This window comes from Balaenoptera musculus, chromosome 2, assembly GCF_009873245.2.
Source record: "Balaenoptera musculus isolate JJ_BM4_2016_0621 chromosome 2, mBalMus1.pri.v3, whole genome shotgun sequence".
Lineage (NCBI taxonomy): Eukaryota > Metazoa > Chordata > Mammalia > Artiodactyla > Balaenopteridae > Balaenoptera > Balaenoptera musculus.
In genome coordinates, this window is record NC_045786.1 from 13,916,071 (window position 1) to 13,939,877 (window position 23,807).

The 23,807-nt window shown below is 45.9% G+C and overlaps 1 protein-coding gene across 1 annotated transcript; it reads left to right on the top strand.

Annotated features, from left to right (window-relative positions):
- Window positions 1–8,657: 8,657 nt before the first annotated feature.
- On the top strand, window positions 8,658–11,665 carry SKIDA1 (SKI/DACH domain containing 1). Its single transcript, XM_036843862.1, has one exon. The coding sequence runs from the start codon at window positions 8,754–8,756 to the stop codon at window positions 11,508–11,510; it is 2,757 nt and encodes a 918-aa protein (XP_036699757.1). The 5' UTR covers window positions 8,658–8,753; the 3' UTR covers window positions 11,511–11,665.
- The last annotated feature ends 12,142 nt before the right edge of the window (window positions 11,666–23,807 follow it).

A 23,807-nucleotide genomic window follows, 5' to 3' on the forward strand; every position in this document is an offset into this window, starting at 1 on the left:
CGGGGGCCGGGAGGGCGGCGGGCCGCGCATGACGGTACTTTATGAGAAAGGATGGCGCAGCGGATGAGATTACTTTGCTTTCTCATCCCCTAAGAAAAAACTAAAGTTGGAGGGAGGCGGAGAGAACAGCCATCCTTATTTCCTCCCCACGTTTCCGCAGAAGGACCGGGGCTGCGGCGGGCAGGGAGAGGGCGCAGGACGAGGTGGACCAATAGCAGTCAACAGGTCCAGGCCGCCGCAGGGCAGCGGGGCCGGGCCGCCGGGCCCCCTCCTCTCAGATCCCCTCCCCCCTTCCCCTTCTCCTTCCCTCCCCTCCCCCGCAGCCCCGGCCCGGCAGGGGAGGCCGGCTCTGCACTCCCCGCCCCACCCGGTTTGACTGCGGCCGTCTAGGCCTGGGCTCTCGGGGTGGGGGTTGGGGCGGGGGTTCCCTGCCGGAGAATCCTCCCCCGGGGCTGGCGGCGGGAGGGGGAGGGGATGGAAATCGGGGAATGGAGGATTAAGAAGGACTCGAGCTCGGCACGAGCGCGGCCCGCGCGAGGGATCCTGGGTAAAAAGTGGCCGCGCGGCACCGGGAGAGCGCGGAGAGGAGCCGGGGTCAGAGGTCAGGGCCCTGGAGCCCGGCGTGCAGATCCCCCCCACGTGAACGCAGCGAGCAGGAGGAACCTTTTTGTTTTCGACCGCGCCAGCATGCTCCCCTATTGACCACGCTGCTTTTCCCGGGCCGCTGGAGCAGAGGAGCTCCATCCCGTATCTCCTAACCCCACCCCCCTTCCACCACCAACACACTACCCAACTCTACCCTTCCTCTCAACTCACTTCCCAGCCCCCCGTACCGGGCTTGCAATAACGCAGTAAATTTGCTTTAACAACAAGTGGGGGTGGTTGCATTTACTCCTCCCTCTCTTCTCTCCTCCCCCTTCTCTTGCTGCGGCTCTTGACACTACTACAAACCAGGACTATAAACATAAACATGTGTCACTGTAACTGGGCAGGTAATATACGGATTGGGGGGTGGGGTGGAGGGGGGCTTGGTCGCCGCTTGGGGGGCAGTAAAAAAATGTGTGTTTCACGTGCTCGTCGGCTTTGGGGGCTCCCCCCACACACCGATCCATTTATATAATGCCGACTGCACTCGGTCACTTACTCATTCAGCCACACAGACCCACAAAGGCAGACTTGCCGATAACCACCGTACCCAAAAGCAAATACATTTAAATACGACTCTCTCCTTTCCCAGCCACCGCTGCTGCCATTTCTTCTATCAGCAAACAGTAGCGTCAATTCTTGAATCCCCTTTCCTTTAGAAAAATTCTTTTCCACATAGCAATAGAGAACATTTTTCGACCTAAACAGTATGCCGCTCTTTTTTCCCATAGACAGTAACCTACATATTTTGTGCGCAGAAGTCATTTCAAAAAGCAAGTAAGGCTATTTAAGTGACTGAGTTTGAAATCTGTAAAGGTTCTTCCTTGGGCTTTCCCTTCCTGCATTTAGCAACTTCTGCTCTAAGTTGCTGCGACTGGAGCTGTGGAGATTAGCCACAGCAAGCCTTTATTATTATTATTTAGTCCATATTTACACTGCCGATCAACTTCTTTCTCTTTCTTAGTTCAGCAAGCCTAGCAACAACTGCTTACGGTAGAGTAAAGCGAATCCTCTCGCTTTCTGGCTTGAAACGGAGGGAGATTCAGAAAATGTTCAGATGGAGAAGTGGTTCCCTTTGTTCTTTCATTGTTTCTCTACGAACTGGTGGATACAAGGACAAACACTTACCTTCTCTTCTTTTTGCTCCCAAAACCAGACGTTCCCATCAGCCTTAAAATACACAATCCACCTTGAAAGTAACTACGAATGTCGGGAGAGTTTGTATTCCATTCTTTTTCGTTCTCTGCCCTCTTTTAGCGTAGGATTAAGTTGCCGAGCACGTTGCTGCAAGCTGTAGCCCCCCGCCTTAGTGAATCGGTCACGTTTAGGACCCTCTAAGTCCATCCTAATTCTGCCCGTAGAACTGAGGGTATTGGAGCTCTAAACTTTCAAAAGGAAAGGGGCCCGCAAGTACCCAGAAAACTTACGTATCCCTTGAAATTTTTTACTAGTGTATTTTTGTACCACATCACCAAATAGAATTTGCCAAGAAATATTAGATATTTCTTCGAGGAAAGTGTGTGTGTGTGTGTGTGTGTGTGTGTGTTTAAGTTTCTTCTTAGCAATGTGCTGCTTAGACAGATGGAGTAATAAGGCAGGTTTGTATGGACATTTAACGGAACGAGTGGGTTTTCCATAACGTTTGTTATGCCATGTGTTTTTTCAAAACACTACTGGAACTGAGAAAGGAAGCAAAGAGAAATTTGAATTATAACGTTGCGGAATGACTTAAAGAGAGGTGCTTGCTTGAAATGAATTAGTGTAAAAATTGGCCTCAAAAGCAAAAAGTGAGATTTTTAAAGTTGAAAGACAATTTTAACTCTATGATTCCAAAATTTAGCAAGTGACTTTTCTGGTTAGCGTGTGGATATGTGTCAGTATTTAGTGTCCAGCCTGGTGGGCATTACTGCCCAAACCCTGTTTAAATCTGATTATGATGTGATTTGTTGAAGTCATGAATACGAAATGATCCTTGTGTATCCATAAATGTGAACTTGGGGTTTTTTGATCTCCCGCTTTTTTGTGTGCACCCAGTAGCTGCAGCAGTGGAAGACAGTGATTGGCTCCAGTGCTCCTAGAAGGATTTGGGCTGAAGCCAGGGGAACAGAACCAGAGGATTCCCTTTCCAGAGACCATCAGGCCCCACATGCCTTATCTTTCCCTTCTCCCCTCATGGGTGCTCAGAATTTCAGTATGACTTCAGCAGCCCATAGGTAGGCCTCAGCACTGAGTGTCATCACTTCGGTTTCTACACGTTTGGCCCTGATGGGAAATAAACAAAAATTGGGGTAATCCAAATAAATTGTGGGTCTTGAGGTTTGTGTATTATTTGATACACCAACATTGAACACTACTTTCTCTGATTTTTTTTTTCTACATTCAGGATCAATTGTGAGAGGCCCTGGTGTCTCATAAGAAAATATTGCAACAAAACAAGATAATTGGGGGAAAGGCAGTTGCAGTAGGAAAAGTGGCTTTTCTTTGATGGCATTTAATTGGAATTAAAAGATTCTTGAGCTGTAAACATTATTTATTCAGCACACATAAGCAGGCATTGTTTTATCACCATCATAATTATGGTGTCCTTTAAGCTGGCTGATAGCAGGAAAGATAAGGGAATGTGCCTGTAGATTCAGATCAGGTCCTGCTCCTTTCTTTTTTTCCCTGCCACCCTCCCTCCCTTCTCTCTTTACTACCCTTCCCCCCCCATTCCTTCCATGGTCACTAGGGTCCCCCACAGCCCTTGAGATGAGGAGAGCAGGAAGATTGTGGCCTAACCATTTCTTACATCGTGAAAGTGATTTGTACCACACTCTAATTTGACACAATCTGTAACCTTCTTGTCTCCCTTGTTTATAACTGCTTTTTAGCTTGCAATATGTGTTATCTGAAGAGTTGCCTATTGCTCACCTGTATAAAATCTTGTCCACTAGGGTTTGTTGCTTTACCTTTGTCTAATTTAGAAAGCACACTCTTAGGGCTTTTTCAGAACAAAGCCTCACAAAACCCCCTTTACCTCCAAGGATTTGCAAATTTATAAAGGCTGCATTGAATTCAAGATGGGTCAGGGGGCAAAAAAGGGTAGAAGGTCACTGCATTTTGATTATGGGTCAGTAGACAATATGGCATATACTCTGTGTCCCAAACTTCTGTTAAAAACAGGATTTTTAAATGCCTAAGAAGAGAAGGATGGGCCCTTTTGGAGACTTGCCCTGATTTGTTTGGATGAGACAAAAAAGAAAAATATTAAAGAAAATGTACTAAGTTATAATTTAAGTTGTTCCTTAATTTAGCCATTTCCTCCTCCTCCATTCTCATTTTCCCCTCCCCAAAAGCAGAGAACATGTGATATGACATAAATTTAGGTAAGGAACTGTTGACTCTCACACAAGATTTTATTGTCCTATATCCTCAATTAATTCAGCCATATAAGACTTTAAATTATTATTATTTTAGACTTTGTTATGTTGTAAGTATTATAGTTACTTTTGGCTAACAGTACAAGGGACTTCTTTTATTCTTCTAACCAGTATACTTACATTGTTGAGGCCTTTGTGATGTTCCTTAGTCTTTTCTGTCTGAATTCATTTTGAACAAAATGTGCCAGCAATCACTAAAACAAATGTATATGGTGAAGAGTTAGGTGATGGTGGTGGGATTGGGAGGGGGGTGATCCTCATTTAAATTATGTATGTATGGGTGAAGGCTGGGAAGGGAAAGGATTATTTTAATGCTCTTCAGTACTTTAATTATATGACATTGTAGTGTAGAAATGCAAAAGTACTCTTAGGTTTTCCTTCAGGTTTTCAAAAGAACTTTCCCCATTAGTAAACTACTTCTGCAAATTGCTATTGCATTTCCCAGCTAACCATTTAAAAGACTGTAAATGCCGTGTGCATTACTTTGCTCCAGAGGAAAGAGGTCAGACTGAATTGCAATGGTATTTAAACATAAAATACAGTGAAAATAAATCAAAATAGAACATTTGAAGATAAATGTAGCACATCAACACAGGATAAGTAAAGACAAATATGTTCATATCTTCATAGCCCATCACTTTAAAAACTGAAAGTGCTGATTTTTTACAATAAATGCAGAAGTAAGTGGACATTTATGTATTTCTGTCTGTATTTGCCACAGAGGATCTTCCTCTAGCAAGCAGCTTTGTTTTCAAAGCTAAAATACTTTTTATGAAAGTGTGTAGGTTATGCATTCCTCACTGACTAAATAATCGCATTTAATTAACAAACTCAATGCATATCATATATATGCCTGAATTCTCAGTTAAGTAATCCCCTGGACCCTCAGAGATGGATATACACATAAATGTTAATTTGGGCGTATCCACCCACATATGTATATGTGTTTGAGAAACATAGAAGTTGATATATCTTTTCTTAAAAAAGAATTTGAATACAGTCCATCATCTGAATTGGGTTCATCTTTGATTGTAGAGGCGGCTGACATGGTCAACATATTTATCAAAGAAACCCCCTGGCTTTTGAAGAATAGTACTTTATACATCTGGATCTGCACATCCAGGCAAAGTAAGTAAATTATTGCATAACTTTAAGCATAATTGATAACAGACACCTTTAATTTTTCATCCCCATTCTTTTGGCCAGCTTTCACATTAATAATCTAAGCCATAAATGTTGGTAGCTATTGATCGAAATCCCCTGTGTGCATGCAAATCCATCTTAAAGTCCCCTGCCTTTCATGTGTGAGCGCTCAGGGGCCTCTGCTAGATCTTTTTATCGGGATCGACCCCCAATGTGCCTGGAGAAGACCCCGGATATACAACGTGTCCTGATGGCCACAAGAAAGCTGTCTGTCACATTCTGTGTGTGTGTGTGTGTGTGTGCACGTGCGCGCTCACGCCTTCACACACACACACACACACACACACACACACCCCGATGGGGAAGTTAAAGGAACAAAAGAATGTATTAGACAAGAAGAAAGATGTGTAATAGGAGTAATAAAAATGTATAAGTGTGAAGGTACCTGAGTGCACATACAAAGATATTCACATAAATTGTATACATAGACCCAGTTCCCAAATCTTTTGGCCTTTATTTTTCTCCATTTGACCCAACAGATTGTAACTTTAGTTTAAAAAATACTATTCTGTTAGTTTTAAAAACCACCCATATTGCCAGTATTTTAAAGGTGGAAGGGAAGGAAGGAGAGGAAAAGGTGATTTTGAAATGGTTACTAAGTCATGTTGCCTTGTGCAGGAGGAATAGGAGTGTGAGTGTGTGTGTGTGTGTGTGTGTGTGTGTAAATCTAAATAGGAATCGAGAACAACTAGAACTACCTGGCCAAAAAAAAAAAAAAAAAGAATGTTCTAGCCAACCTTTTGTAATGTCTTCTCAGAGGCTTTTTTTGAGTTTACTATTTCTTGGCTGTTTGACTCTTTGGTGGAAATCTTAAAGCTGGGGGAGGGGAATTGGACGGGGTAGGGTGGGAGGGAGAGGGCTGGCAGTATATAAGTGCATCAGGAGGAATTTTAAAACGACCTTATTGTCGCTGGCAGTAGATTCTGGTCATTATACTTTAAAAAAAACACCAGCATCTGCTTTTCCTGGAAACTTTGCTTTCTGCTTAAACCTTTAGCATTTTGCCTCCTGCGAAAGTGAAAGAGAAAAACGCGGTGTGATAGATCCAGATGCAAAAGAAAGCCAACTCGGTGGATGGTATTAGCTGTGACGAGGCATTGTTCATTGCTGCCTCTCGGTTACGTTTAAAGCCTGAAATATCACGAGATCCATTCAATGATCCTTCTCTCATTCAAGGGACAAAAATGTAATTTGCTATAGCTCTGATTTCTTGGATGGAAATGCTAGCCTTAGATTTCAAAGGCAAGAACTAGACATCGCGGTTTGTACACACATTGATTAAGTTGAAGAGCGGCGATTACATCTGTGCTGAGTGCAACAGTAGTCCAGGGCTGACTTTTCAAATCCCAACCTCTGAGTTACAGACTCTCTTAAATAGGCTTCCTTAATTTCCGGATGCACTTCTTGAAATTCCCAATTCTCTTCAAAATTCCTGGGAAATTACAAGGAAGATGAGGGTGGGGGTGGGGAACTATGGCCGAGATTTCATTTCATGCAAACTACCTTTTTGTATGTCTGATTCCTCGGTTTTTAATCTCGCTCTCTCTCTCTCTCTCTCTCTCTTTGAGCCATACCTGCTTGTGATAGCCAGACCAGAGCAGGGGAAGCTAGAACTTTTGAATGTGAAGGAAGAAATTATTGTACATTTTTTTTCTTGCAGGCTCAGAAATATCCGTTTATTCTTTTAACCACACGGATGTGTCTATTTTTGGAAGAACAAGGAAACATATAAATGCCTGAGTTGCATTTATGCTGTAGTTCCAAACACCGAACAGTTAAGAAGATTTTGTTGAATTTTGCAAAGCAGCCAACAAACCGCCTTGGGATCGTGGTAATGCGACTGGGAAGACCTTTGCTCTCATTTGGCAATATTTTGGATATCCTTGAAAATGACACCAAGATATACTTTAATTTGACTAAGAAGAGGTTAAACAATATTGATATTCATCCAAAGTGATTTTTTTTTAAGCAGATGCTTGGCTTTCATGGGAAAAAAAATGGGAGTTGTGGAAGATTCATTTAAACTACCAACCAAGAGCATCACAGACCACTGAAATAGTCTGCATCGTACATCAGCACTTTCTTTTCATCGTTATTACCTAAAACCTATGGAAGCACCTTGGGCGTTTTACATTTTCTTTTCTTTGCTACAGAAGCAATCTGCTCCATGGAATTCTGACCTGTCGTGAACAGGACCCTGGCTAAGGCTGTGCTGGGGACTCTAGGACCATCCCGCCTCCAATCCAGCCTGGTTAATTGTGAAAAGTGTACACATTTCTGGCTTATCTATGCTTTGTTATGGGTCTGACGTGAAACTACCTCCTCCCCACCCCACCCCCCAGCAGAGAACCAAAATCCAGTTGAATTGTTACAGTGTTTCGGAGCTGGAGCCTTGAACTGCTTCCTTGGTCAAATAACTTTGTTTCTGGTTGTAAAAAGGCATTTTAGGGGGGGAAAAAAAAAAACAAGGAATATCGAGAGAAATTCAAAACGTAAGTCTGTACTGGGGTGGTTCACCGCGCGGATTTAACTTTGGAGCTCCCAGCCGGGCTCCTTTCCCCACTGCCATAAGGGAAATACCAAGCTATTCTGCACGTTTTCACTTAAGCTCCATTTTCCAAAGGACAAGGGGGTGGGGTATATGTATTTAGGCTTGATAATGTTTTAAAAATGCTTTTCTTTGAAATGATAATAGCTATAGCAGTAAAATGCAAATAAAGCAAAAATAGGCAATATTCCTTTAAAGGCGAATATACAGGGCTTTTTTTTTTTTTTTTAAAGCGTACACACACTGCTTCTGATGAAGTCTGTGAGTCAGCCTGTTTCTGAGCTCCGATAGTTTAATGGAAAGATTTATATACCGACTGTATTATTTACTTTGGGAGGGGAGGTGGCAGTATAAGGGTATGCTAATTAGTGGGAGATTTTGGGGGGAAGGGGTGGAATATCAATTTTTATTGCATCACCTGTCAGGAGTGTCCAATCAGCGCTGGCTTTAGGGGAATTAATTGATGAAGGTGTCTCCGGACGAGCTCACTTCACTCTGTCATTTTATTTGTAGCTAAAGCAGCGGCGGGAATAGCAGCTGCATTTCTTTTCTCTTTCTCCCTTCACATTCCATTATCATAGTGCTCCAATGGAGAAGGAAGGAATAGAGGGGCCCAGGTACTGATCTGCATCGGGGACTTAGACCAACACACTGGCAGATCAGAAACCGGATGGTTTTTTCCCTCTTTTTTAAAAAAACGAAAACCAAAAAAAAAGCAAGAATCAAGTCAGTGTAATTTCATAGTTTTTTTCCCCCCCCCCAATAATTTCGCCTAGAGTTTGGCACTCCCTTCGCCGGGAATAACAGTCTTTGTTATTTTATTAGCAGGATGCCTTGAGACACACGCAGCATCTGGTGGAGGATTAACATACATACATGTGTATGTATGCGTCACGTATATATTTACTGCAAATGGTGGGGATCGTTTAGTGCCCGAGATGGGAGACCTGAAGTCAGGTTTTGAAGAGGTGGATGGCGTGAGGCTCGGCTACCTCATCATTAAAGGAAAGCAAATGTTTGCCCTCTCCCAAGTCTTCACGGATCTGCTGAAAAACATCCCGAGGACGACCGTGCACAAGCGCATGGATCATCTGAAAGTGAAAAAGCACCACTGCGATCTGGAGGAGTTGCGGAAACTCAAGGCAATCAACAGCATCGCCTTCCACGCCGCCAAATGCACTCTCATCTCCCGGGAAGACGTGGAAGCGCTCTACACCTCCTGCAAAACCGAGCGCGTCCTCAAGACCAAGCGCAGGAGGGTCGGCCGGGCCCTGGCCACAAAGGCGCCGCCGCCAGAGCGCGCCGCCGCCGCCGCCGCCGCCGCCAGCCCCCGCCCGGGTTTTTGGAAGGACAAGCACCAACTTTGGCGGGGCCTGAGCGGAGCCGCGCGGCCCCTGCCAATCAGCGCGCAGTCCCCGCGCCCGGGCGCCGCCGTCGTGCGCCCAGCCGCCCATCTACCTCAGATTTTTAGCAAATACCCGGGCTCGCACTACCCGGAAATCGTGCGCTCGCCTTGCAAACCCCCTCTAAACTATGAAACTGCCCCGCTCCAGGGAAACTACGTCGCTTTCCACTCGGACCCTGCTTATTTTCGGAGCCTGCTGTGCAGCAAGCACCCGGCTGCCGCCGCCGCCGCCGCAGCCGCCGCAGCCGCCGCGGCCGCCGCCGCCGCCGCCGCCGCCGCCTACTACCAGGCGTCGGCGGCCGGGCCCCAACCCAAGGCGGCGGCGAGCGCCGGAGGCCCCGTGAGCCTGACCTACCGGTGCAAGCGCAAGCGCGGGGGCGCCAAGGACTGCCTGCTGGAACCCCACGCCGGCGCCCGCCGCCTGCTTCTGCTGCCCAGGTCCTACAAAGCCAAGGCGGCGGCCGCGGCGGCGGCGGCGGCGGCGGCGGCGGCCGCCGGGGCCACTTGCCTGGAGAGGTTTCATCTGGTTAACAGCTTCTGCCCGCCTCCCCACCACCACCATCACCACCACCACCATCACCACCACCACCATCACCACCACCACCACAGGGCCCAGCAGCCGCAGCCGAATCACCACCCCCCTCATCACCACCGGCCGCAGCCCCATCTGGGCAGCTTTCCCGAGAGTTGCAGCAGCGACTCCGAGTCCAGCTCCTACTCGGACCATGCAGCCAACGACTCAGATTTTGGCTCCAGTTTGTCTAGCTCCAGCAACTCTGTGTCCTCGGAGGAAGAGGAGGAGGAGGGAGAGGAGGAGGAGGAGGAGGAAGAGGAGGAGGACGAGGAGGAGGGGGGCAGTGGGGCCTCGGATTCCAGTGAAGTCAGCTCGGAGGAGGAGGACTCGTCCACGGAGTCGGACTCCAGCTCCGGCTCTAGCCAAGTGTCAGTGCAGAGCATCCGTTTCAGGCGCACCAGCTTCTGCAAGCCTCCCAGCGTGCAGGCGCAGGCCAACTTCTTGTACCATCTGGCCTCCGCCGCCGCTGCAACCAAACCCGCTGCTTTCGAGGATGCCGGCAGACTTCCCGACCTCAAGAGTAGTGTCAAAGCGGAGTCGCCCGAGGAGTGGAATCTGCAGAGCTGGGCCCCCAAAGCGTCTCCGGTGTACTGCCCGGCCAGCCTGGGGAGTTGTTTCGCAGAGATAAGGAACGATAGGGTATCTGAGATTACATTCCCACACTCTGAAATTTCCAGTACTGTAAAGAGAACTGAGCTGACAATTAACTGCCTGGCGGAGGGGGCCTCTTCACCTAGCCCAAAGACAAACAATGCATTTCCACAACAAAGAATACTCCGAGAGGCTAGGAAATGCCTACAAGCAACTCCTACTACATACTGTGCAGATAACAACACAATTGCTGCTAGGTTCTTAAGTAATGATTCTTCAGGAGTGGCAGCAAATTCAGAAAAAGATTCCAAAATCCCTCATTGCACTGAATTTGCTACGGATTTGCCCTCTTCGCCAACTGATCCCGAGGTGGATGCAGCAGCAGCAGCAACTAAAGCCGAGAATCCCTGCACTGACACAGGCGACAAGACATTGCCATTTCTGCACAATATTAAAATCAAAGTAGAAGACAGTAGTGCTAATGAAGAATATGAACCTGACCTTATTACAAATAAGCTAAAGTGCGAGTGCAATGATACAAAGGGTGAGTTTTACAGTGTGACTGAAAGTAAAGAGGAGGACGCCTTGTTAACCACAGCCAAGGAAGGTTTTGCATGCCCTGAAAAAGAAACTCCTTCCTTAAATCCACTGGCTCAGAGTCAGGGCCTTTCATGCACTTTAGGTTCTCCAAAACCTGAGGATGGGGAATATAAATTTGGTGCCAGGGTGAGAAAAAATTACCGGACACTAGTACTGGGAAAGCGACCTGTACTTCAGACACCTCCAGTCAAACCAAATCTGAAATCAGCTAGAAGTCCTCGTCCTACAGGTAAAACTGAGACACATGAAGGAACACTGGATGATTTTACAGTTATAAACAGACGCAAAAAGGTAGCCAGCAATGTAGCATCAGCAGTGAAAAGGCCATTTAATTTCATGGCAAATTTTCCTTGTCCACCATCACTCATTATTGGGAAGGATGGGGATTTGTGGCCAGCATATTCCTTAAACACCACTAAGGATTCCCAACCTCCTCACAAGGCCCATCCTATATGGAAATGGCAGCTGGGCGGTTCTGCAATACCTCTTCCACCTAGTCACAAATTCAGGAAATTTAATTCATAAAAGCGTTTTGGAAGATATTTTCTTGAACCATATTCCCTTCCTTTTGTTGTAAACTGCACAGGATGCTTTGTACAAGTCCATTAATGTGTTACACCCCTTTTGGAGTCCTGGTTTATCGCATTTTGAAGACAGAAATCGGATTACTTTTTTTTCCATTGCGGGTTTTTTTTTTTTTTTTTGGAGTAGGGTGGGGGCGGGGTGGGAGAAGGGTTGGTTTACATTCCACAGACTATACTTCAGGCTAAAGACTCAAGTAAAACTCAGTTATTACGGTAGAGCTGGAACACTTTACTGTTTCAATGCTAATAATGCACCTGGTACCTCAATTCAACTGCTACAAATAAATGTCAAAAGGTTGAATAATAAATATTACAATGAGCCATTAAGTTTATGCACTAGATTTCAGACCTGAAAGTGTAACTGTTAATTCAGTGAAAGTTTGTTAGGTTACATGGTTACACAGTGAGGTAGCAAGAAAGCCCAAAGTGTTCTCTACTGGAGGTCTTGTTTGTGGGGTATCTTTTTCTCCCCTCATTTCCTCTCCAAGAGTCGTTGCACTTATTATTATTATTTTTTTGAGTGGAAATATTGGGGAGTCCTGATTGAATGCTGGTAAAAGCTGCCTCTTATATACTGAGTAAAGTAAATATAATATTGTCTTTTCTTTTTTCTTTTTTTTTTTTTTTTGTAAAGGGTGTGATTTTACTTTTACGGGCACTCCTTGCGATTGGAAAAGTCCTTTTTTGTGTTCTCACCCAAAATTTTAAATTAGGTGACTCTTACTACTGTCCTGCTTACCTTGTGGTCTGAACATGACTCCTCAAACTTGCAAAACAATGAAAATATTTCTCTTAATAGCGGAATATGTTATGGTCTGACTCTTTATAGTGACAAAGCAGTAAAAGCGACCGAGAAAAGTAAAATGGGTCAGAAGTATAAGAATATCCCAAATGAAAAATAACAGTTAGTTCAGGGCTTTTTGGTACCAGAACTCAGGCACTTGGATTTTATTACCTTTTACTTTCTCTGCATCTCTCTAAACTTCTATTTTCAGACCATCCTGTGTATAGAGCAGGAGAGTTTCTACTGCAAGTGACAATCAGAGGTGATTATCTATATTTGCACTTAAAATCAAAGTAGTTCAACATGCAAATGGTTAGGGTCTAGCCCTTGGTAAGGGCCATGCTGGTGTACTATGTTGTGATGATGAAAGCAGTAAATCAAAATTATGGAAATTTGCACTGTTGAAAAGCATGCTTTAGCTTTATTTTCAATTAAAAACACTGTTTAAAATTCCTGGTTCCATACATTTCTACTTATTCCAGATTGGAGAACAGTTAACAGGAATGAATGGTTTTGTTGACATTTTCACTTGTAATGTTTTTGCCTGAAAGAAATGCATTTATTGGGTGTAATGTTTTGTTGTAACACCGTGTGATGAGGCCAGTCAGGTTCTGTGCAGAACACTGGTGGATTTCTTCCTAAATAACAACAAAACTTTACACACTTGTTACAAATCAAGTGCAAAAAGTTTCAGGTTTAAGAAAGTGAAGCAGAGATCACTTGCTATTTTGATGAAAGTTAAACCTAATAATTTTGGGTCCACCTCCCCTAGTCTGACAAATTATATATCTCAGATCTTTGCCATCTTAAACCTAAGAAGTTGCATATATAGATCATAAATCAGAAAACAAAACATCAATGAAATGTTTACTGTGTGAATTTAAGTCACTAGTTATCATGGAAATTCAGTTTTTTTTTCTTAACCTTTTAATTCCTATTCCCTTTGAAATTTTCCTTTTGTCTATAAATGTTTCAGATAGATCTGGATGGTCTCAGCCCTAATTGCTGTATATGCTCTGTGGTTTTACTCTTATTGTAAAGGACAGAGTCTGAGAGTACCTGCATCCAAATACATTTGGATGGAGTAAACAGATGCTTTGAACTGCCTCCCTTCCTTTCCTTCTTGAATGTTGCCAGATGTAGGTTCAATGGATTTTTTTTTTTATTGGGATGATAGATATGGTCAAAGCAAAAATTGGGGGATGTTATCCTTGAATTCATGTTTGTGTAATTTCAAAGACCAGTACAAGTTACAGTTAAAGCTCCAGAAAGCTGAACCATTGGCTTCTCAGTCAGTTCTTTCCTCTTTGGAAGGCAATACAGAATTTGGGTGCAGTGAGTTGTCCTGTAAAATCAATCTGTAAAAAGTGTGACATACACACACTGGAAGTCTGTAATTTCCACTCTTTAATTACTGCTAAGTCAAGAAAGTTCAAAGTATGACTACTACATTTAGACTAGTACTTTTCTTGTTGGCTATGGAATCATTGTGCCTAAATTATAAATTGAGAATATATTTGAAGCTTACAGATCTTGGGTGTGGGAGGACTGCGAGATGGAATAAGCACAATTTAAAACAAATATACCCTATGGAATTTCTGACATAAAATATTGGCCTCCAGCTTTGACACTTGGTCTCCAGCCCTCAGAGAATCAATAGTTTCAGTTTATAGCAACTGGAGAATGAGCAGCATGGAGGCCGAGGCATTCCAGAGTGATACCATCAAAAGGAAAGAAATGAAATAGTCAACACAAATTTCACCCCACAGTATTACTACAAGCCAGCCAACCAGAGCAAAACCTGAGTTGGGGCTTCTGTTAGGAAAGTGTACCAAATGGTATACAGTAACTTGTAAATTCAAGGTATTCTTTCAATTTCTGGGAGCCCCTTAGCTGTTTTCCCATTCTGCTGTATTCTTAGTACAGTTTACTTCATTTTGGTTGGTTTATGATTAATGACAGTATCTAGATTTTCTAAGATGCTATAAATGTCCCATTTGTTCAAAAAGTTAAGCCTTATTGAGAGAAAAACAAAAGTTACCTCCATTGATAGATTGCATTTTTACATTTAAATGTTTTCAGGTGAGAGAATTTTTTTTAAAAAGGCACTATATGGTTCCAGGGTCACCGATTCCTGTGTCTAAAGCTCAACACTTATAGGTGTAAGAAAAATGCAGGAAAGGGCTCTTTTTCTGACTTTTTTGTGGAAACAAGTTATTTTTGGTCTCCTGTAAAAGTAGTTTCCTGATAAGACTGTGAAATGAAGATTTAATTATTTTTTTAAGAGATGTGTGTACTCTGTCTTCCACAGTCAGGTTATCTGCCTTTTTTAGCAAATGCAGCGTGCTCTTTCTCAACTATTTACTTTTTAAAGTGGGTATTCTTTTGTACTGGCTTACTTGATTACAGTGGAGTATACTCAATAATGGTTGTTTATTTTAAAATCAACAACAAGGAGCCACCACTAAACAGCAATAACATAAACTAGATGGGCTGGTGTTTGGACTTTTATCTTATCCATGTCTGGGTGACTTTCAATGGTCTAGAAATTCCTCAAAGTTCCAGTCACTAGAATTGGAAGTTTCTGCTGATATGAGAATGCTAGTTTTGTGTGCATGCAGGGAGAGATGTAGACTAATTCCTCAAAAGCATTTTTTTTTCTTTCAAAGGAAACAAAAACCCTCTATGGTAAAACAAAAACAAAAACACAACCATTAAAAAAATAATAAAGTATTAGCATCTACAAAAGACAGAAAATGTGGTGAGTTTTGCTTCACCTTGAAAATACTTCCTGCTGAAAAGAATGTGAAAAAGGGAGCTCCTAGAGCCAAACTGGCGTGGCGGGGGGAGCAGGGATTTAAAGGCTCCCCCATCAACTAACCTCAGGAAACTGGCAAGGAGGAGCAGGGCTTCCACCTTAGGGAGTCCTCCGGGTCACCCGGGCCTTCGCCACGATTTTCCCCTTCCCTGTAAGGAAGCGCTATTTTTAATGCTAGCTTTGGTTTTGGTTTGCTCCCGAGGCCAGAGGGCATTTTGCAAACTAGCCTGGGGGGTGGGGACGTAGGGCAGATCTAGGAGGTGGGGGAGGGCTGCATCTTACCTGTTTGGCCCTCTTTGGCTGGAAAAAAAAGGAGGGGGGGGCCAGCTATCATTCTTTGCCCATGCCCTAGGCCCCCTCTCCGCTCTCGCTCCTTTTCAAACTGTGGCGGCCTCACAAGCTCCTACTTTAAAAGGCCTGAGATGTTTTGCATGAAGCCCTCACAATAGGGGTGAGGGAATTGACAGTTTCAAAAACAAGGCGTTCAGTCCTTTCCAGCTGCCGGGCCCCGCTCTCTCGCACCAACTCTTCGTCCCTCTCTGCCTGGGGGCGTCCTCGGGAGCGGGCCGCCTCCCCCGGCCCCGCCAGCCCGCGTTTCCGGCCGCCCCACACCCCGCCCCCAGGCTGTGTTTGTAAACAGGGGTCAGTGTCCAGGGGCTGCTGGCGCGGGGTTGGGGACTGGCAGGCTTTGGGGGGGGGGAAGGCAGGGGACAAGCCGAGCAGGCTGAAGGCCGGCCCGGGAGCCGAGGGGGGCGTCAGGGTCCCTTTCTCCCCCGCCTGCTCCGGCCCCGCGCTGACCCAGGGCAGCTCCCGGCTGTCTGGCCTGGGCCACTGCCACCACCAGAAAGATGTGCAAATGCCGCATTTGCACGGTGGGGCAAACAAATTTCTTTGTGACTTTTTTTCCGCCCAGCTCTTGCTCTCCTCGGAATGAACCAACCCGCTCCCCGGGCGGAAGGCCCGTACCCCGTGCGCACGGCCCCCGCGCCTTTCGTGCGGCCTCACTGCCCGGCGAACCTCGTGGCCGGGCCTACCGGAAGCAGGGCAGGGGCGCCGGGGGCGCGCGGCCGGCCTGGCCTTCTTCCCGGGGCCGGCCCGCGGGGGCTGGACCTCCTTCCGTCCTTGGCGCTTCTTTTGTGTGGCCCGGAGTCATCTCCCACCCCCGCGCACGCACACGCCGCCTGGCCATTTCTCACCTTCTCGCCCAGGCCTGAGCTCTCTTCCCCAGGCAAATGGGGCCCAGCTTTTCGCCTTGGGCGGAGGGCTGGCCAATGCCTCCAACTGCGTTTGCGGAACGCAAGTGGCAAAGGGATGGGGCTTCACTCTGGGCCTGCCGGCGGGGCTGCGAACGCCCCCTGGGAAGTGGCCCAAGAGCCCAGACCGGGAGTCGGGGGAGGGCGCGGGCGCGCCGGTGAGGCCCGGCGGAACCCCCCAAGTCGGGGAAACGCGATGCGGCCAGGCCTACTTCCTTTGGCGCCGTGGTTCCTGTCCCTTGGAACCGCTCAGTGCATCTGAAAGTGGAATGATGACCTGGAAACGGGAAACGTGAGACAGTGACCTGGAAAGCCAGCCTGGGTTGGGGAGGTTGGAGCGCAGCAATGCAAACAAAGCTGCTTCGAGAGGAAGAGGGGAAACAGAGGTGCACCGCAGACAGGTCACAGGAAAGTGCAACAAGCTTGTTTTCCCGGGTGTTTAAGATGCAGTCCCAGTTGTAAAGTGTGTGAAATTACGCACTGGTCTCTAAAGAGTGCCTAATTTATAGTAAATAGCAAGGTCTTTGTAAATGGCTTTATTATGTTGTTTCTTGTTAATTGTTGAGAAAATCCCCATTGTTGAGTGTGAAAGGCTTTATGAGCTAACCTGGTCCTGGCGCAATCAGAGGGCAGTAAATGGCCGCTCGGCCTCCGAGGCCCAGGGCGGAAGCTGACTCCGGCCGGGAGCGCCACGGCGACCCCTGGAGACGCTGCGGGACCTGGGAAGAAAGTGGCGAGGGGGTCCGGGCTTTCGTGGATGAGAAGGCGTGTTTTGAACTCGCGAGCCCACGAGAGCAGCTTGCTGAGTGCTGCGAGGAGAACCGGGCGGGCCAGGGCGACCCAGGCGGCGAGGCCGCGGACGGGCGCAGGAGACCCGGCGCCCCTCTCCGGTCACAGCCTGGACCGCAGGCCGCCGGCCCCGGACGCGGGCTCGAGCCGCGCTGCGTGGGGGGGGTGGGGGAGTGGAACTGGTTCTTGGGCTTTGTCTCCAGTTCTCCGGCCGCGTGGAGCGCGGGATCGGGCCGGTTCGGCCACGCCTGCCGAACGCCCAAAAATGCAGGGCCGGGGACTGGAGAGGCTACAGGCAGAGAGGTCCCTGAAGGAGGGCTCCAGACCCCTGCCTGCGCCTGCTCGTCTTTTGTTTAAAGCTTTCTTTCTCCTTTTCTCTCTCTCTCTTCCTCCCTTTCTCTGTCACGCGCGATCTCTCTCTCTCCTTTTCTCCCTCTCCGTCTCCTTTAGGAACCTGAAATGGACACAGAAGACAAGAGAAATAAGAGGAACCGTTTTTGGTTTTGTGTGTGTGTGTTTTTAAACAAGGGAAAGGATTTCTTCTTTATTCTAAGATAAGATATTCCCATCTCCTTTTCCCATCTCCTCCAGTTCTCTTTCCAGCCAGTTGGGACCCGGGAAGTGTATGGGCTACCCTATAAGGCGCTGGGTTCATTTGATTAACTTGGAGGGGAAGACCCCGCCGGGCCCTGCAGGCCTGGAGTGGGCGGGCGGAGAGCGCCTCCCTGGGCTCGGCCCCGCGGCCTTTCCAGGACTTAAGACCCGGTGGGTCGGGGGGAAAGCAGCAGCAGCCTCTCCGCAGCCTCTGAGCTCTGACCGTGCAGCTCGAGGGAAGGGAATTCTTTCGAGAGAGCCGGCACTGGGGGTGGAAAACCCTGGGTTAGGTGGACGTAAGGGCTTGGACATTAGCGAATGCAAATCACAAGGAAATGTTAATTCCAGTCAGAAAAACCTATATTCAGCTATCTTCCTTCCCTTCTAAGATGGCCCTCTGCTTGCGCACTCTCGCTCTCTCACCAAATTAGCTATTACGCGAAATCCCCTTGGGTTTAAAGCACTTGTTTCGCGGATTCGCGTACAACCCATATTAACTATGCACTTTCTGCTATTCCTCTTGTGACTGGCCCTGCCTCTTCCTTCTTTGCGGAGAGTATGATGAATTTTATTTTAGCCCAATCGATGCGTGCAAATACTGGGATAACACAGCCCGTACTCCTGCGATGGAGGCTGTTTTCAAAATTGAGTTTAGGGATCAATATTAAGTCGAAATGCTCCAAATTGCACGAATTCACCAAATTCAAGCCTTGGGCTCCCAAGCCCCCTTTCCTGATTAACGCACTCGTGGGCAGTTAACTGCGGTTCCACCGTTCCTGCTTCTCAAAACAGTTTGTTTTCATCATGTGTCTTTGGCTTTCCCTAAAGATCACTTCAGTTTGTTTAGAAAAACAGGATCCCAAAACGTGTGGAGTTAAACCTCCGTCAATGGCTTCCATGGGGGAACTGCTGACTGCCATTCCTTTTCTTTCTCTACCTAGAACCTAACAGCAGCACCTAAGATTGCCAGAGTGGGTGCTCACAAAACGTTTGCCAGGTTGAATAAATGTTTCACTGGTCAGGGAGCGGCCCTGTCCTGGGCCACTACTTGACTCCTACGACTTCTTCCCCCAGAGCCGAGCTATTGGGGCTGTAGCACAGCAAGCTCCCTATTCTTTGGTGGCTGCAGCCAAGGCTTCAGGACAGACTGGTGCCTAACTGGGGGAAGGGCACTGGTTGTCCCCTTGCAGGGGACGTTAAGGCCAGAGAGGTGGAGGGAGAGAGGTTTCAAAAGGGAATTAGGAGAGCCTGCTGCCTGCAGATTGTGTGTGTGTGTGTGTGTGTGTGTGTGTGTGTGTCCATGTAGTCTGAAAAGAATAGCTACAAGGGAAACAGGCCAAGTACCTGAGATGCTAGGGTATTCCCGATTCCTTAGCTCCTGCTACCTGGATCTTCCTTCAGTTGAGAGGACTGGAGCAAGACAGGAAGAGGTGGAAAGAAAGTGGCAGGCAGCCTAGAGGCTCTCCAGTTAGATCCAGTTATTCATCGAATCAGTGCCATCAGTATGTTTGTGTTTGACCCTCTTGGATGGAAGAGGCTTAGCAGTCAATACACTTAGACCCTGAAATGTCGCCAGTCTAGTGCAGAACAACTGCTCATGGGTCCGCAAGGCCCTCCACAGCCAGGATGCTCAGAAGGAAGGGAGGGAAACAGAGGGGAAACCATCTGAGTGGCTGCCTGCCCTCTCCCCCAAGCCATCAACACAAACAGACAAACGAACTCAATTTTCCTGGAGTCTGGGCTGTTGGGCAAGCACATATGGGGCATGGAAGGGTTGGAATATAATTCCCATTGTTAGTGCTTGCCCTCTTTAAGATCAGTTTAAGTTAGCTCCGGGAACAACACAATACTTATGATAAGTGATGAGCAGTAGCAAGGAAAAGCAGTAGGGAAGAGAGAGACTGCACCAAGCTTAGGCAGAAGCCCTCCCTCCTTCCTGTGAAAGTTAGACATGATGCAAATATGTAAGAGATCTTGAGGCTACAACTTGGTCAGGAGGCAAGAGTTTCAGTCTGAAATGACTGGAAAGGACCTAAATTCTTGGATCTCCCAGGAATAAAGGCACATTTTACGTTCATTCCCCTTGCATTTCTCTAGATTTCTCTTTTTCCCTCCCTTTCAAAATGAATACCCTCATTGTCAGTGGTGCAAATGTGCAAGATTAGTTTTCTTCCTCTACATTGAATCCAAATGTGCAAACCGGGGATGGTTAAGCTTTCAAATGCCTGGTTATTAGATCCACTCAAAGTAAAAACCTGCATGCTATAGTAGAAATTGCCATAGCCAGTTTTTTTTTCTTCTTCCTTTATCATCACTTTTTTATCTTCTACCTTCTCAGCTTGTCCTCTTCTTCCCCTCCCCCTACCTAACACTGCACCCAAGAGGAGACTTCATGGGGGAATACCAACAGTTAGCAACATTTTCTCCAGAGGTGGAAAGAGGGTAAAATCTGGACTTAAAGCAATGCTGATAGAGGCGGCGTGGGAGCCTGTGGTGACCCTGAGCTTCCTTGCTGGGGTGAGGGGCCAGAGCTTCCCAGCCTCTTGTCCTGCATGTGCTGAGCTATTCCGGTTAGGCTATAAAAAACAGTGTGGAGGAGGGTTCAACTCCATAAACACCCAGCTATGGTTCTAACATGGAGTACATTGCCAGATGCAAATGCAAAGAGATACTTTTAATTTTGTTCCAAGTGTTATACATCATGTGGCAAAGTGGTCTTCAGAAAGCCAAATTTGATTTTTATCTGTTATAATAAAGACTTTTAAAAAGCGACCTTAAAAATATATGATTGAGAATTAAAAGGGTATATGTCAGTAATACCAGAGTGTTTCTCATCTGAGTTTAAAAGGAGAGGTGAAAAAAAAAAGAGAGGTGGTACTTTTCCACCCCTCCTAAATAAGGAAAAATTTTAAGTAGAAGAGCTTGGTTAACATGTGAATTGTTCAATTGCTTTGCTGCTCATACAATTCCAGGAAAATAAAAATATTTTAATCCTTGTTTTTAAAATCTTTTACATCTTATGTTTTGTAAATTCGGGAATCAGTCATACACGCCTGCCATCTTCTTTAGAAAAATGACCTAAGAAACATCTGCTTTCCCTGAAATATCAACATTTCCTATTATATTAACATTTTGGGTCTGTGGTTTGTAGGTTTAACAGTACCATTGAATAGGAGAAAAACAGAACTTAGTTTGTATAATTTAAATGGGAGGAAAAGATACCTTATTATATAGACTTAGGGAGGTTGCCAAGGGCTTCTAAAATCTTGTTCTTTGTATCAATCTCTAGCTGATTTATCTGAATAGGATCCAATCCTACATAACATGTGGGCTACATATAATATTCTGACACAATAGAAGGATTTCTAGAGGAATTGGAAGCATCCCGATGGTGGATTTCCTATCTCTTCCTGTTTTGAAACATTACTTTAGTGTATACTCCAAGGTTGATTTTAAATATGGTCTTCTTCAAAAAAAAAAGTGCAAAAATGATTATTAAGAGAAAGGAAAGCAGGAAATCTTTTATAAATACTGTTAGGACCATTGATCCCAGTTACCTGCTATAATGTGAATGGAATCATTATGGCTGTTCCATTGACACTGTTTCTTCATTCAGGATCCTGGCCAAAGGAATAGCATGTCGATGTGTAAAATTCTAGCCAAAGATAAGCCATTACAATGGAAATCGCGATGTGCAAAGTCTCATTGAAGCCTATGAAATTGAGTGTAATATCCATACCGCATTCTCATCTGCTTGCCCCAGGATTTAGTATGCGGCTCTGCATTGAAATGAGATTATGCATATAAAATGCCAATATAGAATACAATGCCCAATAAACATTAGGAAAAGGCAACTTACAGCCCACATACATGGCTTTACTTAAATTGGAACTTCATGTGCAAAGTAAACCATAGCGCCATCAGAACACTAAATCTACACAATGTCCTCACTCTGGTTTTTCCTGCTGCTTTCTGCATGATTCCCCCCCCCCCTCGTATCCAAACACAATTCTTTAAGGGCACTCTTCAAATCATCTAACAATTCCCAAAGGATATTCCAGGAGTCTCTTAAAGTGTCTTCTAAATTAAAAGGCCCCGAACAATTTAAGTGCATTTTGAACCAAAAATATCAGAAAGTAGTTGGACTTGCAAACCTATGGGGGTGTTGTGTAAAAAAGAAGAAGGGGCCAAAGAGAAACCGGCCCCACAGTGGATTACAAGGTTATGGGACAGGTCACTAGGAAAGGGAAATAAAACCGAACGTTAGGTTGGGCTTGTAAATTATGCACCTTTCAGGGAAAGCGGTTTTTAAGGTCTCTTCACTCAAGGGTTTTTTTTCCCATCCATTTTGCTATTAAATTCTTAACTCTTGGTAGGCAGCTCTTTAATGAGGTTGTTGTTGGTGGCAGGTTAATTTTCTCCAAACTACTGAGCTCCTCAGTTTCCTTTTAAGTGCAGTGCTGCCTAGAGCTTTCAGTATTTTCCATACCAGAAAACAAAATAAACGTGAAGTTGTCGGCGGTGCTGGGCTGAGAATTAAAGGCTTTACTTATGTGGACAGAAAAACAGAGGGCCTGGACAGATGGGAGTGGGAGGGTAGAAATCAGGCTGAGTTGAGGGCATGAGGGAGAGAGAATTCGGTCTTAGGAGAGCGATGACCCAGGGAGTGTAATATATTAAATATTGCAGCGATCGATTTCAATATCCCAAGTGGACACGGGAATAAAAATTCACCAACAAGCTGAAGTGATTAGGAATGCTTTGTTGCGAGGGAAAAAATGTGATTTTCTTCAGATCCTTTTTGTTCAGGTTAGAAGAAGCATAGACAATCCACGTCTAAGCTTTGGACTCCCAGTTTGGGATATAACTCTAAAGGTTAGTCCTATGTCAACGGTGCTTCTGCGTCGTGAAAAGATGAGCCTTTGTACTAAGGAGGATTAAATATCATCCACAATTACAGGCTGGTGCCTCTAGAAGCTTCCTCCCAATCAGAGAAGGGTACATTTTGGAAAGGCTACTCCTTTCCTGTGTATTAGTCTTTGTTTCAGTGGCTCTGGGACAAAGCAGTTGCGTTTGCACAGTTCTTTCACTAAAATCCAGGGGAAAATGCACTATATAGTTTAGAGAGGGTTGCTTCACAATAGCAGGACATAAAAACAGCAGTTGGTGCTATGTAGGGAAGAAATATTTTTGAAATGTCATTCCGGGGCCAAAAGTATGAAACCCGTCATATATCCAGGCACAGATACTCACTGCTGCACATGACTGTGTTAGTGACTTCAGAATTGGGTGGGATTTTCTGTTCCTTTTTCTACCAAATCCAGCTCTTAGACATTCATGCTATGAACTGTGTTTCTCTCAGTCCAGGAATCTGTTTAGGGATTTGGGGTCATCACTGAGGAGGCTGCTTGGGGTGGGGGATTGTTTCCAGTCACAGCCTAACGGGCAGGGCCTGGGCTCTTCACACTGGGGACACCGAGTCTGCTGCTAGGGACACACCGCTGGACGTCTGCACGCGGCGGCCGCCACAGCTGCCTCCTCCTTCAGTGTGTCTGCCACAAATCTGGGAAAGAAACGCAGCATCATACGAAGGATTTCTTTAATGAGGATGAGTTCCTCAGTGACTGGGGGCTGTGGCTGCCGCTCAGGCCTCTCCTTCCCTCTGCCAGATCCCATTAAATCCTTCCTTATACACCAGCCTGAGGTTGGAAAAGCACACCCTCACGCCCCCGCCGCCGCTCCCTGACCCAGAAGCTGATCTCAATTTTACCCTGGTAGCTGAGTGAGGATGAACTGGAAGGTCTGAGTAGGCTGGAATCCCTGAGTAGGGCAAAACAAAATATACCTATCTCTATCTATCTATCCTCTATCTTACCCCCTCCCTTCTCTGCCATCAGTCTTCCAGTCTTCTAATCATCTTCCATCCTAGTTAGGATGACTAGCTCCCACTTGGAGCATGGTCCTAGGGACTAGCCATATTTCCATATGAAGCTCTTCTTC

Excerpts from the sequence above, each read along its gene's own strand:
- SKIDA1 (XM_036843862.1), top strand. The coding sequence starts at position 8,754 with ATGGGAGACCTGAAGTCAGGTTTTGAAGAGGTGGATGGCGTGAGGCTC.